Source organism: Poecilia reticulata, chromosome 1 (genome assembly GCF_904066995.2).
Source record: "Poecilia reticulata chromosome 1, P_reticulata-male-v2, whole genome shotgun sequence".
In the NCBI taxonomy this organism is placed as follows: domain Eukaryota; kingdom Metazoa; phylum Chordata; class Actinopteri; order Cyprinodontiformes; family Poeciliidae; genus Poecilia; species Poecilia reticulata.
The window spans coordinates 20,412,239-20,431,427 of NC_088830.1; the positions used below are offsets into that span (position 1 = coordinate 20,412,239).

General features: G+C 38.6%; 1 protein-coding gene across 1 annotated transcript; it reads right to left on the bottom strand.

Moving 5' to 3' along the window:
- Positions 1-882: 882 nt before the first annotated feature.
- gpr83 (G protein-coupled receptor 83) lies at positions 883-15,555 on the bottom strand. Its single transcript, XM_008413972.3, has 4 exons — positions 14,819-15,555; positions 13,963-14,088; positions 6,670-6,803; positions 883-5,414 (listed from the first exon to the last, which is right to left on the bottom strand). Exons 1-4 carry the CDS (start codon positions 15,254-15,256, stop codon positions 4,697-4,699), a joined length of 1,416 nt encoding a protein of 471 aa, XP_008412194.2. The 5' UTR covers positions 15,257-15,555; the 3' UTR covers positions 883-4,696.
- Between the last annotated feature and the right edge of the window lie 3,634 nt (positions 15,556-19,189).

Genomic DNA, 19,189 nt, shown 5'->3' on the forward strand with positions numbered 1-19,189 from the left:
TTATTGTTCTGTATGTTAAATAGTATAGCATCATTCTCTCTGTAAGAGTGAGACAGGAAAAATAAGCATCATAAAAATATTAAAATGACCTGTATTTTTTTTTTTTCACCAGCAAAACCAAGCATCAAATCCTTTTCCATTAGCTCTCACTTGGACACTGAACTGTGAATCAAAGCATCTGAAGAAAAATAATAGCACGTTTTGGCATGTTTCTACTGTCGGTGTGGCTCTGTTCAAATTTCGTGTTTCTCTGACTTTTAGGACTCAGAGGAGTCTGTGCATTTCTCCAGCTCCTGCTGGCAAACAAAATTACTCTGAAGCACTGGATTATTTCTCAGAATGCCACAAGACTCATTGCGCTGCTCACACTGGCTCGAGAAAAGCTTTATTTTGAGAAACATAAAAAAAATACCCTCTGCAGATGAACACATGAAAGAAAAGAGAACAACAAAAAGAAAGAAAGAAAGACACCAGCTTAGATTCTAACCTTGATGAGAAATGACAGTAAACATTGAAAAATAATTGTCCACCAAATGTAGTGTTTAAGAAACCGATTTCTGACACTAGTGAAGTCCCGTAAGGCTAAAACCTGCTTTTCAAAAAATATTATAAAAGATTTTCTATATCTAATCTAAAACTATGGTTTCTGGACAGAAGATAAATCATTTGTAATAAAAGCCCTAAGGCCTGTTACTTTGAAGAAAACAAAGTCATATTCTTCAAAGTTATGGTATCTCATTCTAACCGCTATTTAACAAACCCTGCAAGAATGGGTTGTTTAGATTTTTCCTTCCATAATCAACAGTTCACTCATAAATAAAATGCTTTAATTTGATTGTGTTAATTACCAAATTTTCACAATAAAGTAGCAAGCTGCAAAAATCTAAGCAAACACTTTATTAACTGTGTGGCAGAGATTATGGGGGGGGGGGGGAATCAGAATCAGACAATTAGAAAAAAATATTCACAGCTCACGTCTTTTAAAACAACTACCGCTACATATATATGTACAAACATTTCACTGTTCAGAGTTATGTACACGATAGGAACAACAAAAACATCAACATTAACAATACATTTCCAATATGTCACAGTTTAACAGGCATAAATGTAAACAGGTACACGAGGTTTTGTCATGAAAAGCTGCCTTTTCAGTCAGTCACACAATTAAATGCAACAACGCTGGAATGAAAGGAATGGGATTTGAAAACATTCATTAGTAGTTTTAAGCGTAAGAAGAAGGCGTAAGAACAAAACTGATCAATCTGTGGTCCCAAACTACCAACCAGAGAATCAAAACTGCTGGCCACATTTGCATCATTCGTCTTCCTAATGTACCTTTCTCATTTGGATCTCTGATTAAAAAAGACAAAACAAACAAAAAAACAGGTAAATAGATCTGCTGAAAACATTTATTTAATTTTTCAGGCATTTTTGAGGTTGCAATGAAAACATTGCAACCTCAATGTTTAACCTTTGGGTTAAATTGGGTGTGATGGAATTCCCAGAATTTGTTAACTCTCCAATGCTGGAAGGCGTTGTTGAGCTTGGTGACATCTACCAGGCTAATCATAATTAGCACAACAAGCTAATAGATTCTGCTGGATTAATGACTCTGGCAACTTGTAGACCAATAGAGGTTATAAATGGTTTGACAATTACTGCAAAACAAACGGAGCTAAAAACAGATAACTTTTTTTGCAGCAGCCAACAGCAGGGATAACGTTGAAGCCATGCAGCTGCACACAGTTGATCCATGGTGTTGCAAGTTGGAGTTTGGGATTTTTTTCTGAACTGAAAGTCATCAAGTTCTGCTTTTGAGCTTAATTGAAATTCCTCGGCACAAAGAAGGACCTGTAGTCATTAGTGCATTAGCATGTAGCAGTGTATGCAGTAAGAGCTATATATACTAAAAGCAGCCAGGATGGACCAAAGGTTTGAGCTAACAATGCCAAAAAACTAGTTTATGCAGAATTAGAACGGAACCGAGAGAGTACAGGCTGTCTTTTTTTTTTTCTCCATAAAAATGGATAATGTGCTATTTATGATTGTTGAATTCACACATTCATCCATTACAATATGAATCAAAGCTACACCCATTAAAACTGAGCTTCCTGAACTTTAGAATAAAGCATGAATTTACATGGAAATGTAACAATAGAATATCAATTCTAAACTTTAAAATTTAGACTTAGATAAAAGAAATGGGAAAATGCATGGGGGAAAAAAAGTTTAAATCAGATAAAATGAGCTCTCCTTTGAAATTGTTTGAAAAATGAGATTTTAAAAGCCATGGAGAAATAAATAAAATCAAAAATAAATAAAGTAAAAAAGATTTGCATATTCATAAATCTACTGAGTGACCATTCATATTTGTGATTAGTAGATATTTTCTTCCTACCAACAGTGCTTCTTGGCAGTGACTTTTAAAGCTTGTTTATTTCCCCTCGGATTGTGACACATTTGAAAGGAAAATGCATTTGGGGTTTGAGCAGCAGCAGAGTTGAGGAAACTCACCAATCTTGTCTGCCAATGCAAAAGAGCTTTTGGTGAAAAGCAGTGTGAAAGTGTGAGATCCCATCTCTGTCTCTGGAAAATCAAGGCATCACGGGAGACATTCTTGATACATTCTGCAACCAGTGCAACCCATATCTCTAGACCAATGTCTGCCCTCCAAGCTGTCAGTATTTACCCCTGAAGAGCAAGACTTATCAGAAACTATGCCTCCACTCTTAAGAGGGAGAGATTATAGAGTAATCTGCCAGCAGACCTACAAAATCTGGTTGACAACAGGATGTAATCCCACAGCAGTGATTGACCAAACTGGTTAAACACTGCTGACCAAACTGGCCACCAGTTTGGTGATCTTGGCATCTTGGAGCTGCCAAGATGTATTTATGAAAGGCTAAGCACTGCTGAGCCCCCTGGGTAGTAAATAGACAGTGTCTTGTTTCTTCATTCTTAAATTATCTAATCAAGAAATGGACACAAACCACTAGTCAATTGCAAATTAAGTTGTCTGGTTATAACAAAAATTATTTAGTTATTTTTCATCTCCACAACCCATAATTTACTCTCTGCTGCTCGACTCACCACTGCATTTTGAGGCACCATTTAAGGAGAAATGAAGAGGCTTTCAAATCCAAGAAGCCTTGTTAAAGCAAAAAAAAAGCTAACAAACACAATTTGCTTTCTTTTTGTGCCAAGTGTATCTGTGTTTCTATGTGATTCAGGTGCTTTAGTCTTTTATATCATTTGACAGACTGATTTGCCCAAAAGGCTGGCACTAGGCTGTTTCCTGAAAGGACTTATCTCACCTTTGTCTGAATGTCAAAGTGAAAGTCTTACCTTTACAGTCAAGAATCCAGATACAGTTTTTCCATACCTCATATACAGGCTATGCTAGTAGTTGCATATTTTTGTCATTGTGCTCACAGTGTAAAATTCCTAGCAACTGACATAAGATTTAGCTGTGACACATAACAGAAGCTGTAACATCGTACGTAATGGTGAGGAAGTGTTAAAGCAAAGTGGCAACGCAGTTGATGAATTGTGATAATGTGTGGAAAAATAGCGAAAATGCCTCCTGTGCAAAGTGGAAAGTGAGAGACGTAAACAAAAGTATTGTAAAAATGGAGTGCAGTAATTTGCAGTAAAATGTGTGTGTGTGTGGGGGGTATTTCACAGAAAAAAATAAGCTTATTATTGCCAGTCCTTTTTTGTTGTATGGCTCTGAAAGAAGTTCCACTGAGACGTATATTCTTCACAGCATCTTTTGACCTAAATATTGTTTGTTCTATGATTTTAAACTTTTACCAACAAAATTATAGCAAGGAACGCATATCCAGGAAACTTCTGACTTACATTTTTGGCTCTACATTTATGAAAACATGTTAAGATCTTAGTAGAGGAACTCTGTATACACAGAAAAAAAAGGTTTGAACAAAAATCAAAAATAGATCTTTTCCAAACATCCAGAAGCCCCAAATGGAGATAACACTGAATTGACCTCATGATAAAGTCTTGTTTATCCCTCCCAGAGTCTTAAGAGGTGACCTCATTTTTTACTGTGTCAGCAATCTCTACACAGGGTGTCGTTTCGGGAACTGACGATCTGACAAGACGACCCCTGTCTGGTTGTGACATTTGCCACGTTCCACCTGAACGCTAAGACTGTGTGAGTGTTATATAAACAAAGTGGCAACATTGTGGAATAAATGTACAAAACATCAAAGTGGTGCATAATTGTAAAACAGAAGGAAAAAGGAGAATGGTTTTCAACTTTTTAGTAAATATAAACAAGTGTGCATTGTATTTTTGTTCAACACTCCTTATTTACACTCTTGAGTTCAGTGCATGAATGTGAAGTAGAAGAAAAAGGACAATTCCACATTTTTAACGATAAATATCGGGAAAGTGCCATTTGCAGTTTCATTCAATCCCTTTTACTTCAGATATTCCGAGATGAAATTCAGTGTAGCCGTCTGCCTTCTGAAGCCCCTTCATTTGTAAATTGGAGTCCATCTGTGTGTAATTTCAACTCGGTAGAAATCCAGATGTTCTTCGAAGGCCTCAGAGGGTTTTTAGAGAACATTACTAAACAAACAACCTAATAAAGACCAATGAACACAATAGACATGTTAAGAAGAAACCTTTGTAGGACTTTAAAGCATAGCTAGATTGCAGCTGTCTCTAGTTATCGCACAGCCACTATGGGCTCCACAGAGAAGATATCTGTTTTCCCAATGAGGGGATGCCTGGCCGTGAAGAGCACGTGTGCATCTTTGAGGTTGTGGCTCTGACTGGAGGAGGCCTGACTCTGCTGCAAGGAGTCCTGGCCTGGGCGTGACAAAGCCTGACTCGGCCTGGAGGACTCGTGGTTGTCAGGCCAGGCGGCTCGGTGACATGGAGCACAGGCAACTGGGGGGCCTCGCTGGGGCTCCAACCCGACCGCCGCTCTCTGCCTCAGGCAGCACCTGTCGAGGAGCAGCCGCAGCTCCTGGCGGAAGGTGGGATTCAGGCAGCAGTAAATGAAAGGGTTGTAGCAGGTGGAGCTCATTGCAAGCCAATGAAAGCAGAAGAAGAGGGCGTTAGAGGAGTGGATGGCCTGGCTGGACAGCAGCACCACGTAGCAGTTGAGTGGAAACCAGCAGACGGCAAACACCCCGACCACCAGGAGCAGCATGGCCAAGGTCCGCCGCCGCTTCCTCCTCTGCGTGGCGTGCTGAGCTGTCGTCGTGTCGCCAATGGCATTGTGGCGCCACAGCCTGCGAGCCACCGTGGTGTAGGACGCAGTGATGATGAGGAGCGGCAGCATGTACAGCAGAATGAAGGTCAGGAGATCAATGTACTGCCAGTAGACATCTGATGGCTCAGGGAAATCTGGGACACAAAGGCTACGCTCCATTTCTGGGCTGGTTAGGGGAAATCAGGAAAGTTGAGAGAGGAAAATAATTTAGGTCACTACTTGGTACATTTCTTAAACTTGAAGAAGCCTTAGAAAAAAAAAATGCCCATGCTGTTTGATGAGCACCGAAAGTAAAACCAGTTTTGGTGGATTGCCTTGGTGAAGTTTTTTATCAACAAAAGGTCACCAGGTCTGGAACAGATATTGAAATTTGTTCCAAAATTGTGAAATAATTTGCATCCCTCATTTTCTGTGTGACCAACCTAAAGCTAACAGGCTTTCACCAGCTGATCCTCAGATTTATGTTGAGCACTTTGACTAGTCTACTCAAAACCTTTGAGTTAAGTTGGACTTGCTGTCAGGCATCAAAGTCCCATTGCATAACCAAACCACTTGAGGCTTAGGTCACAATCTGATGGCTGGACAAATAGTCTCCAAGATGGACTATTTGCAAAGCTTTCAAAATCACAAAAAAATGGATTTTACTTACTCTGTCTTTGTTTTGCATTAAATCTGCTTAATGATGTCAAAAATGCAAGTGTGACCACATACAGAAGCGGAAGAAATCTGTTACAAATTACATTTTCGAGTCGTTATCGGCTTTGCATGAATTTTTCCTTTCCTATTCTGGTTGGCAAAATAACTCAAGCTCAGACAGAATAAACGGAGAGCAGGTGAGAACATTAAGTTTCAATTATTACAACAGATTCTCAATTGAATTTCAACTTAAACTTTGACTTGGCCATTGTAACATATAGTACTTTGATCTTAACCATTTCCTTGTAGTTCTGGTCGTACTTTTAAGGTTATTGTCCTGCTGGAAATTGGACCCCTGTCCTCATGCAACCTTTACCAGGTTTTATTATCTCTGCAGATAAAAAAAAAAGTCCCTGGTTGGGGGCTGCAATGTTACAAACATAAGGAGGTAGAAACCCTTTTGTAAGGTTCTCTTAATCGTCTTAAGGACACTTTTGTCATATCTGACTTTGTCTTTTGATTTTTCACTTTTTAATTCACCCTTATCAACTGTTTTATTTGAGGAGCAACGTTCATTTTTTACACAGCTCCCCTTTTACTATTTTAACAAGATCAAATTAAAAGAAAAAAAAATCACCAATCTTCAAAAGAATGAACAAGATTGCTTATTTGCTTTGAAGTTATCAAGTCAAGTGTCACTCTTGTCTCTCAGGCGTGAAATAGGAAGTGTGTGTTTGTTTCTGAACTAATTAAGTGTGAACAAGCCTGAGTGTCAAGAATCGTACCTGTAGGTGAAAGTCAGGAGTTTTTGGTAGATTGCATGTGGTAGGGAAAAGCAGCTGGCCATTATCCAGATAACAGCCACCCAAACACCGCCCTGTGCTGGGGTCATCCGCGGTCTGAGTGGATGCAGTATCACCTGAGGAAACGGAGAAAACAACACGGATGAACCTCTCCACAAACACAAACACACACACACAAACACAAACACACGGCAAATCAATATGAAACACATCTGCCCAGGGGGTAAAATCAGTTAGTTCAGTTTTGAAGAAGAGAAGAACAGCATTTAGGATTAACTACTCCCCACAAGTATTTGTCTATTTTTGGCCTTTGTTGTGTTTAAAAATATAAAAAATAGCCTTGATTTAAAAGACAATGATTAAACGTGAGTTTGTTTGCTGGAAGCTCTATTGACCAGAGGCTTCAAAGGGGAGACGCAATGTACCATCGGCTTTTGTTGTCAAGTAGAATAAGGGGGGGCAAGGAGGGAAGAAGCTTTTTCTTTGTAGGTGGTTATATAAGATACTGAGTCTATCTACAAAGAATTCAGAGGAGCTAAAAATTTTTTAAAAAGATGCTTTCATGGAACCTATGTAATTTAAAAAAAAACTAAAAATAGGTGCACAAGCTTGGATGTAATGTTGTTTTTCTCCATTCTATGTAGTTCGATGTGTTGGTGTTGATGAAAACACCAAAACACTGATGTCCTCCCGTCCGACAAGTGACAGGAGGAGAATGGTGAATAAATGAATCTCGGTAAACATAAAGAGACTCACGACAAGCAGCAGCAAAGAACCCAGAGGAACTAGGCAACAGACTCGGGTCAGCAGAGGATCTGACCATGAGAAAAAGGACTAAGTGACTGATATTACTACTGTGAGGTGAGAGAATCACCGGATGGAAAAAGGCTGAAGGTGTGTGAGGAGCTGAGGGAATTACAGAAGTATGGAGCAGAAAATCCCAACAGGAGAAACACTGAACAGAAATGCAATCTTAACGACACACAGGAACTGATAGACCAGCAGATCTACACAAACAGAGTCAAAATGACATATAAACACTAAAATCTATACAGACACCAAGGATAACATTTGGATAAATTCCGAAGAAACAATCCTGGCTTAATTCCAGGAAGATATGGTATAGCTCATTAATACTGGTATGTTTTAAGGTGAAAACCAGAATATTTCGAAAATGCTCAGCATTGTCAAGGTTAGACAATGTTCCAGAAGCTTTTTATTACTCTAAATTATTCAAGAAAATAGTTTTATGGTATGTTTGCTGTCGGTGTTTTGCTGAAACACCCAGCGGAGTCAAATCAGAAGGGGGTCTGGATAAAGCAGGCTAACACCAATGCCACTGAAAATTCATGAAGCATGAATTTAAAAGCCAGTGGGTTGTCTTTTCTGGCAGGAGACCTCTATCACTTCTGATAGACGTAGCCGGCCAAATAAAAAATCCACTCAGAATCATGCCAGGAGCTTATTGACACCTACGCCAAAAGTGTGTTTTCTCTGCAATTTAAGGGTAAATAAACAAATAGTAATAGTGACAGACGTGGAAGTGTCTATGTTTGAGCCTGTGGATAAAAGAAAATATACATCTTATTTAAGCTTGTGTGTCTAGTTCTAGCTTAAAAACAAAATGGCAATGATTGTTTTTATAATGACTCACAAAAAAAGAACAATGGACAGAAAGTAAAGAGTGTTCGTCCCTGTCCTGTTCTGTGATTTGGCTGGTTTCTGGGATCAGGACCTGCCTGACCTCAAAGCCTTTCTTCTCAGAAAATCTCAATTTCTCCCCCCACAAAACATGACATGCCCCTGAAATAGGTATTCTGGAGAAAATCCCAAAAAGTGTAAAAACTTTGATTTTGTTTTTCATATAAAGAGACTATAAAATAAAGTTGTTTTTTTTATTGAGCAAAAGAAAATCTGAATTTGCTTTCAAAATTCTCTTGAGAATTGGACCAGAGCCAATATAATAATCCACTTTCCACTCAATATTGTAATTCTGAAAATACATTTTCATAATATTTTCCTTTTAGATATAGTGCAATTTATGCTCCCTGGCAAAGATAATTTTATCCTTGAGACAAATAAATGTTTTACAGATTTCAAATGAATAAAAATATTGCATTTAATGGTACTGATAATTTTTGATACGTAATATAATAAAAAAAAGTTCAAAACCATTTTTTTTTTTTTAAAGAAAATGCATAGAAGATTCTCTGCAAAAATAAGATAAATGTGCATAGTATGCTTGGAACCCTGTACATAAAACACAAGCCAGGAAAGGTTAAACGTATTTAATTGATATAACTATGCATGTGCAAGCTGTTCAGTAATGGCTCCTTGGGAGCGAATTTCTGGTCAGACTCTGAAGGAGACAGAATGGTGAGGGACTGGCAAATCAAACCTAGGTGTGCAGGCAAAATGGAAACACATTTCTTCATACAAACCGCTAAAAAACATGCACATCTCTATACACCCACCAGCTCCAGTCCTCCATCTGGTCCCCAACACACACCATGATAACAGCAGCCTGTGATGTAACAAGGCTAATGCAATGGGATAGATAGTTAGATCAGCAACCCTTTAGATCATTGAGATAATTTAATAAGTTGGATTTAACATGCATTATTGGGTGTCAAGGGCAGGTAAATCTGGCAGTCGTCTGTGTAGTAGTGGAAAGAGATGCATTTTTCAGGGGGGAAAAATACCACAAAGTGGTTAGTCTAATGGCTACCCACACAGACTCGCTAGAATGAATGCAAATCATTTTCTTGAAGTGAGGAGGAAGAATTACAAACTGATATCGACCAAAAGATATAGAGGTGTGTCAAGAGGATGTGGGCACAACCTAGCACTTTTCACAAAATAATTAAAAAGTAGAATGCTGAGAAATTACCCTTTTATTACAACATCTTCATCATGCTTGCCACAAATCAATGTTCGGTGGGTATGTTTCAAGCACTTGCTGTTTCTTTCTGAGGCACTAAAAGTGGCGTCAGTGAAATTTTATAACTTTAATAGATGGAGAATTCAGTCCTTGTTAAAGACTTTTTCATTTTGATAAATATCTGAACGTGGTCTAATACAAATCTATCTACACAGAGATTATTCTGCAGCTCACTTCCTATAGTGCTGCAACTTAATTTTCTGAAACACCGGCTTGAAGCTCCACCGTGGGTAACGTTCATCCTCCTAGTCGGGTGCAAATCCTCTAATTGAAGGGAGAATAAGCTGTTTGGCTTTGGTGGAGGGCGATTTGGCAGAGTTTCATGAGCCTTAAGCCACAAATTCAACAGTCACAATTGTTGGGTTTTTTTCCAACATAATGAGCCACTTTTTGCGGAAACTATTGCAAAAATCACTGTTACAACAGAGAAAAAAAATAATTTCCTTACTTTATTCTTGCCTAGTTTAATCAGTTCAGATAAAAAAGGACAGTCAGACAATTATGGATGAAAAGCAGAAATTATCTTGGCAGGTGACCATGACCTGCCGCATCCAACTCTGATGTCATGTCAGCCACTTCAAGCACTCAGCATGCAAAGGTAAAGTAAGATCAAATATTGTTGTTACATGGCACTTGAGAAACACTTATGTAATTAATTCAGAAACAGAAAATGCTGCATAATTGTCATGAATTTTCAATTCGTTTGGTTGTTTGAGATCATTTCAAACATCCAAGTAATTCATTGAGTCTAGATAGATTATAATCAATAGATTCCCACGTGTCTGTGGAATCAGAGCAGTACTCAAGTTTGATCACTCAAGGGATGGAACAAATTTTTAAAAACTTGGATGACAAAGAAGCCTTTATTTTGTTGATTGCTCCAAGTGTTTTGGTGTCATGACGAGTCATTCATGCTGTATTTCACTGAGAAGCATGGTTCGCTTTAGTCATCAAATTTTCTTGAAATTACCCGAGTTTGTTTTAATGTTTCTGTAATTTATGGCATGAAGTGACAACTTACAGCAGGAATACTGCAATGCTGCTCTTGTCAAATGTTTTGACAAATTAGTTCATAAATGTCCATTTGTCAAAAAGCAGTTTTTTGTAAAAAAAAAAAAAAAAAAAAAAAAAAGACTATCATGCATAACCCAGATACTTTCATTAATCCGATCTGTCATCATCTGTTCATACTGCACAGGTTCATCAAGTGCATCTTTCATCTCCCACTTGCACAGCCTCTCAGCCTCTGAGGAGATTCAATTTATTTTGTTTCCTAAAAGCAGGGTTTATGTGTACTTTGGTACATTTGCACCCTGTCTGATTACCTACTTTAAGGCTTTATTGTCCCATTGCTCATCACCTCTTTGTTTATCCACGTATTGGCTATATATAAACTGGCCGTTCGTAAGACAATCCATTTTAATGCAGCACAAGTTGGTGCATTCTGCACATAACCAACCATTAGTTCAGTAACACATGTAAAAATGAACTAATGGTATAATAGCTATAATGTGTAGAAACATGTAGAACTGAATTTCAAGTTAGGAAAAAATACAAAAAAAATTCAACTGGAAGTACCGAGTGCAGTATTTTTGATGCAAAGATAATGGATCAAAAGAGACCACTCTTCGTTTTCTTCAATGAGGAATAAATGGATCCTGAAGATGTGAGCCATGTTTGGGGTCTATTGAGGATCCATTAAGAACTTGAATTAGGCTGTAAAGCATCAATATTAGCCAAACACAGTAGAGAGAACATTACACTTCCCAAACACTAAAACATTCATAAAAGGTGTAACACTTTGCAAATGTACTTATAGCCATCTTTTATTTTCCATCCATTTTCTTTACACCCTTGTCCCTTAGTGGGGTCGGGAGGTGCTGGTGCCTATCTCCAGCTAACGTTTCGGGCGAGAGGTGGGGTTCACCCTGGACAGGTCGCCAGTCTGTTGCAGGGCAACACAGAGACACACAGGACAAACAACCATGCACACACACGCACACACACACACACACACACCTAGGGATAAGTTGGAGAGGCCAATTAACCTGACAGTCATGTTTGTGGACTGTGGGAGGAAACCAGAGTACCCGGAGAAAACCCACGCATGCAAAGGGAGAACATGCAAACTCCATGCAGAAAGACCGGGGCCGGGTATTGAACCCAGAACCTTCTTGCTGCAAGGCAACAGCTCTACCAACTCTTCCACTGCGCAGCCCTTTTATGTTCCACAAACCATAATGAGACACAAATAAGTGCACAACTGAAAGCAACACCCCTCCACCCTTCCCGAGTAAATAGTTTGCACAAGAATCTTTTGGAAATAAAAGTTGCAGAGGTGTGTTTTACACAACACTGCACTCACTTTGTGACATGGTGTGGAAACAATCATCTTGTCTTCAATGGGAATAGAACAAATGAGATGGTTGTAACTTTCAGGAGGAGCAGGAAGAGCTCAAACACATACATTTGCATCATTTGGGGGAAAGAAAAAAGTTGAGGTGGTGGAGAATTAAAAATACCTCCAGTCCACAATCCACAGACTGGACTGGAGGCACAACAATGAAGCTGTCTACAAAAGGGACAGAGCAGGATGTACTTTTTGAGGAAGCTCAGATTCTTCAAGGTTTGCAGCACTAAAGGATACAATAATAATAATTAATAATAAAAAATCATGACAACAATAAGAATGATAATAAAGACTTCATAGATCTCTATGATGACTTTATAGATGTCAGTCCTTTTGTGTGTGTGTGTGTGTGTGTGTGTGCGTGCGTGCGTGCGTGCGTGTGTGCCTGTGTGTATGTGTGTGTGTGTGTGCGTGTTTTATTGTTTTGGAACAAAGTCCCTTTTTGTTCCAAAACACACAATAACATCAATGCACTGCTGATGAAGCTGTACGTCCTAAAAGCAATAAAAACTACAGTGCTGTTCCAAGCAGTGGGGCGAAATATAATTTACAGTATTCAGATATACTTTATTTTTCCAATTGTTTTGGTCTTTGTTGTATTTGGTGTCAATGTGAGTGTTGCAGCTGCATGAACTCATCATTTTCTTCATTCATTCATTCTTTCATTCAGCCAGACAAAAAAAAAGACAGAAGACTGAGACACAGCTTTAGAAAACATGGCCACAGTTCATAAAAGCGTAGGATATCTCCAGATACAATGTGCTTTCAGCGTGCACTTTTCAATCACATCTTAGCTGAAAGGGACCCCAGCCCGACGCGATTCTTTGTTACCTCTGGTCATAGAAGCAGAATCTAAAATTAAGTTGAAGAAAAGAACATTCCATTTGTATTTTATTTGCAGTAACAAATGAAAATGCAATCGGTGGCTGTTTTATATTGTTTTTCTTTTGTTTTGTTTTTTTACCTATTCTTATATTTTCTACCATTCCCTTTTTCTCTGTAGTTTATTTAGATATGTTTCACTTAAATTACAATTAAACTTCTTTTGTGCTTTTAAGATTAAATTAAGGGACGTAGTGAATAAAAATGACGACAAAATGACTGAAAAAGCAGACCAAACTTTAAAAGTTTTTAAAGCCTCGAAAACTATTGCCTCAATCACCACTGAGAGATCACAATCTGGCTCACTGGAAACAAATACATACAGAAATAAAGAATGACTCAATCTTTTTGTACGGACCTGGAAGCTGGTAGCACATTTAATCCACCTGAAATGCTGTTTTTAAAAAGCATCTTTGAAGATGGAGCATGTTCACATTTATCGAATCTCACATTCAATATTAATTTCAAGAAGAGTTTTCATATTGCACCTGTTAAAACAAAGACAGAACAGATTTCAAATAATTACAGCTAAGGTGTCATGAAGTTCCCTGAATGGGATCCTTTCAGGTTGCTGGTTTTATGTCACCTCGTCTCCTCTCATCTTCAGCCTGTAATATGGAAATCAATCAAAGGCTGCCATTATGAGGAAAGCCTTATTCTGAAGAAGGAAAGAGGAGAGGAGGCGTGTTTGTAGAGTTATATGAGGAAATGCAAACAGAAGTGTTTTTGACCTTCTGCAGACCTAAAAACAGGATGGATGCTGTTCTGATTCATATTGTCAGTAACACAGACATTCTTCTTGCACTTTGCAGAAATCAAATCTAAGGGTGAAATTAAATTCTAAAAGTGTTCATGTGTTTAAAAATGTCCTGTGTTCAATATTTTCTATCTTTCTTCTCCTCAGCCGAACAGACTTAGACGCAAAGTAAGGAGGTGAGCAGGGGAGAGCACTAGAGAGAAGAACGTCTTTTGATTTGACTAAAAAAACCCTGCAGCTCAGCAAAGTCCGAGGGCAAACGCTGTAGTGCATGCACGAGCTGACCTGTCTTCGGTCCAGAGCGATGGCGGTGAGGGTCAGAGTGGACACGTGCAGAGAGCAATACTGTACAAAGCGACTGATGTGACACATTGTCCTCCCAAACACCCAGGTCCTGTGCACAAAGCGGACCTGAGGGAACACAAACACCCGGGAGCTCAGATTACAGCTACGAATTTAACAGGCTTAAAGTTTATTAAGCTTTGGAGAATATATTAGTACAGCGCTGCCCCTCCCCCACCTGTGTCTGTAACATATTGAATATTGAAAGAAAGATCACTTTTTTTTTCATACAAACAAAACAGACAAATTTGGCTGCTTGGAAATAATTCAAACTCCTAAAGACATGGACAGTGACAGAGTAAGCTGCACCTCTTAATAGAGTAATTCTGATTTAAAACTACAGCTGAAAAGCTGCAAGGTGATTAGCTTATTTAAGCAAAGCTACTTAAGATTTTATTTAAAATATTTGGTTATTTAACTCAAGCTTATAATACAGTGTCTCATACAAGTTTATGCCTCACTGAAGAATACATTTATTTTAATCATACAAGAACTAAAGGTATTTAAATTATACAGTGACTCCAAATTAATCTCAATAAAAATAATTGATAATTTACTATTTCAGATTGTTGATAGCTATTATTATTGCTCATAAATATTGCCTGGAATCTACCAAAATAAAACTTGTTCACACTGTTACATTTTATTTAACGTATTTTTAGTGCTGTAGAGACATTTACGCACGGGTGCGTAAAATGCTCGACAAAGCAGCAATAGCTTGTTGGTGAGCCTCACTGAAAGTGGGACCCTTTCAAACTCGTCGACAAAATATTTGGCAGTTCCGGCAAAGTTGTCTTACCAGAGTGAACGGTGTGTTGAGCACTGTGATGAAGATATCGGCCACGGCCAGGTTCAGGATGAATAAGCTGGTGGAGGACTGAGTGCGCTTGTTTTTGGCCACCACATGGCACACCAGCGTGTTTCCGAACAGAGACACCACGATGATGAGCGAGTAGGCGGCCACCAGCAGCACCTTGACCCAGCACTCCTGCGACTCGTTCCCCCTGCTCCTCCTGTTGGCCAGGGCGCGCCAGTCCTCCAGCATCCCGTCGTCAAAGTCCAGCAGGAAAACACCCGAAGTCCGGTTCCCCGACTTGGCCGAAACATTCAGTAAACTCTCCGTGTGTGAGAACATCTCCTCTCCGAGAAGTGAGGAGTCGTTGAGCGTTTGTTCCGCAGCTGCCCGGTGAGAGCCGAACATCCAGACAACAAATGGCCAAACACACGCAGCTCGCATTTCCCCCCCCCCCCTCTGCCCTCCGATAAGAAATAAAGTGTGATCTGAAACGTGCGGTCTCTCCGTGCTCTAGCTGTGCCTCTGTTGGTGCTGAAGCTGCAGCAACAAGTAGGGATGCAGCTCTGCAGCGCTGATGTCTTTAAACATCCTCTGACTGACTGCGGTCCAGGTGGGCTGCAGCTTCCTCAGCCAGGACCCCTGGCCGCTCACAGTCCTCCCATTAAACACACACACTCACACACACACATATTTTGCCTCTTCCATTGATGTTTTTTAAGCCAGCCTGACTCCTAAATACAGACACTTTGAAGTTCCAGATCAGTAAAAAAAATAATAAATAAATAAATAAATAAAGGAGGCTTTTGCTTTCTGCGATTATTGATTTGCACTCGGAAAGTTGTTTGTCTATTCAACGTGCTTGTTTTAAAAGTCAAACGCTGCTGTGTTTATCCCCGGAGACTTTCCAGGTGCTCCAAATCTAAATCCTTTTAATAAGAAAAATGGTTGAAATGCATGTAAATGAAGAGGTGTTTGCCCTTCACTGCCATCTTTTATTTCCCACTTGCTTTCACTTGCAGATAATCTTGTGTAACCTAAAAACATGTACTGCAGAGGTATGAACTCCTGTGTGAGCCCTTCGTTTTGTCACACAGAACTTACAGATATCTATTTTGATGTTTTGTGGCGATAAACGCTTTAGATACAAAGCATACTTCGTTTTTAAAGGAAAGAGGCTGTTCATATCAGCTGTCCTAAACATTAAGAATTGGTTGTGCCATCGCCTTGACAACAGCAACAATAACTGGCATCAAGCACCACCTAAAACTGGCAGGGGCTTGAATGGGCATTCTCTTTCAGGATATTTGGTAAAGAGGGGAATTAATTGTTATTTCAATTCATCCTGGTCCTTCAAAATAATAAATCCACTTTGATTTCCTAATTCTATAGATGCATCAGCAAATAGGAAAAGTCTGTAAGGCTGTGCAGCACTGTGGAAGAAAATGAGAGAATAACGGTTGTTGAGGATGAGACCCTAAGACTAATCAGGAGAAATTGCATTAAAAATTCAATGCCAAGAATTCTTTATCTTCTAATTGACTGGAGTTTCTACCTGTAAAATGCTGTGTATTTATCAAAGTGATCTTTTTTTTTGAGTATTTTGTTTATCTTCCCAAATTATGAATCATATATATATTTTTTATTTTCATTCATTTCATGTTGCTGAACATAAAAAAACATGTTGAAACTAGTCAAAAGACTCCTTTACATGTGCTTTAGCTCTCAAGGTAAAAAAAAGGTTTTGAAGAAATTTCTCTTAAAATAACCCTGAGGTTTGGTGTTATGTAAGAAATATGTCAAAGATTATAGTCTGAATTTGGTGACGCGTGGAGAAGACACTTTACTTTTGTACTCCAGGCAATTCAAACTACTCATAAAAGTAGTAATATTTTTACAAAACCATCATAACTGTTACTTTGCAAGCTTGCGACATTTTAAAAGACGTTGCAATAGTAGCTTTGCTCCACAGTTCATGAAGGTCAAAGCATTTTCAGACTGTTGCTGCCTTTTATACATTTGACTGATGATGGCAAAGTATTCTGCAAGATGTGCTTAAAAACATCTGTATTGGACAAGAAGAGGCAAAGGAAGTGTCAGGCCACTGAAGCTCTCTATTCTTAATTCTTGAATGGTACTGCGGTGATTAATAAATACAAAAGAAACAATTTTGTTGCATTCGCAGGTACTTTTGTGACAAAGAGCAAAGAAACAGACAAAAAAAAAACTTCACAAGACCGCAAACAGTCTGAAGAATCATTTCTCTTCTAGACAAATTTCAGAGAACACAAAAATGTGCAGATACTTCCTTAAAATTGTTTGAATTAGAAAATAAGTCAATTTCACAGGGATATCGCATTTGACTGAGATAAATTTTAGAAAGGATGACACCAGAATAGATTTAAATGCACATGCACAAGTATTATCTGGACTAATTTTTGTAATATGTTTGCACAAAAGTAGCTCATATGGTAATGAGACATTTATTCAGACTGTCTTTTTCATCTTAATGCTTGCCTCTGTTTTATCATATCAACATCCTGTGCTCATAAGGCGTTGAAAACAGATCCTGAGATTTCTATAAGATGAGTCACTAAAGAGCTCTCATGAGATAAATGTCACCTTGCAGTTTTACTCATCTAACTCATGCAACGTGATTCAGTTTTAAGAACTTCATGTGGGAAAAAAATGTCTGTTTTGTTCATTTCTGTCCTCTTCACTACTCATATATTTTTTCTTTTCTGTCTTGAGTCATTCTTCAGCTGGTGTCGGATAATAAGAGTTCTCTGCTTCGGATCGCAAGCATGCTTTGTTTGGTATTTTAGCCCGATTGATTCAAACACAAGACAGAGCCGTTCACTTATGAGTAATTCCTACAGGAAGTCCATCACTATGTACCCACCATTAAGGGACATATTTTGTACCAACATGGTTTGACAACCATTGACTTAAAGCTATTGTTTTTGTGCGGTGTCTGAGCACAATTGAAGGATGTTATACATTTGGTTAGCGAGCATAAGCAGCTGAGAAAAATGAAACAAGTAATGTTTTCTAAAAAGAAAAAAAGAAAAAACAGACAGACATGAGTGCATCCATTCAATAAATGTGGTGCTTTTCAGTATTGCAGGAAGCATTTTCGACACCTAGTAACCCCTATGCTATTTTTATGGGTGAGGATTATCTAAAATCACAGCAAAATCTTAGATAATCTCCAGGTCCTTAAAAGATATATATATATAAAAAAACAAGACTAAAAGTCAGTCATTTGAAAACCCATCTAGTCTATGAAAATATCAATTTGAGGGCAAAGATGTCAGGAGGAAAACTTTTCAAACCACTACAGGCTAAACTCAAAAGGCTTTTAAGATCAAAACTTGTGTCTCTTGCAATGTAAGCCAACACAAAAATAGACAAAAACACTTCCACGTCACAGCCCTTTAACGTTTCCCATCAATCCCATGGCAACAAACTATCAGAAAACTACATTATGTGCCTAGTTATTTGGTCATTGGCGTTATCATTCCATTCAAGCAGGTCAAATTAAAAGCTTAAAATACCATCACAAATTCCTTCCTGTACACGTACTGTCCACTGGATGGCACACTAGAGCAAATGACGTCGGAGTGAACCAGTTGTACGGAAACTTTGGTGTTTCATAAATCTTCATCTAGTTATGCCTTCCCCCAGCCATTACTGATACCACTTCATGTTTCTTGCTGCTGCTAATAGACACAGCACGTTCTGTGGCAGAATACTTCATTTTATACCTCCAAAATTTGAATTTGAAACAACCAAACCACAAAAGAAGTAGTCATACAGGGCGAAATGACCAGCATCAAAACGACCCCAGTTCATACCCCCCCCCGTTTGAACCCATGCACTCCTCTTTTTACATCATTGTAAATACAGTTTATAATTTTAAAGTATGAAAAAAAGTCCTCTAGGGAAATTAGATCATGCTCACGTCCGGAAATCATGGTATGTCGTTTTTTTAGTTGTTTTTTTTAGGAGACCAAACCACAGAAGAAACTGTCAGACAAGAAAAGTTCTGTCATTACACATTTTAGGACATCCTCCGATTTCAGGAAAACATCCTCACAAGTTAGAACAAAGCCAGATGTCACACCAAGGCCGTTTTCTCTACGAATTTTTAGATCTTTTTTGTATGAGGTCGTTTTTTTATTACGCTTTTATTTCTGAGATCTTTTCGTCTAAAACCGTTTTCACTGAGAGATTTTATCCTAACACCATGTTTTCTGGGACATTTTCGACTGAGGCCACACCAATAAGGGCCAGAAGCAAGAAGCGTCTGAACTAAACTACTAGAAATTAAATCAGCGAAGAAGTATGAAAGCAGTGGAGGCTTATGGGTAATGC

What these genes read in the sequence shown, in the direction of transcription:
- gpr83 (XM_008413972.3), bottom strand. Translation starts at nt 15,256, where the DNA reads ATGCGAGCTGCGTGTGTTTGGCCATTTGTTGTCTGGATGTTCGGCTCT. An exon ending in TCAACACACCGTTCACTCTG is followed by an intron (nt 14,089 to 14,818) that starts GTAAGACAACTT and finishes GTGTTCCCTCAG; the next exon opens with GTCCGCTTTGTGCACAGGAC. An exon ending in TCGCTCTGGACCGAAGACAG is followed by an intron (nt 6,804 to 13,962) that starts GTCAGCTCGTGC and finishes CCGTTTCCTCAG; the next exon opens with GTGATACTGCATCCACTCAG.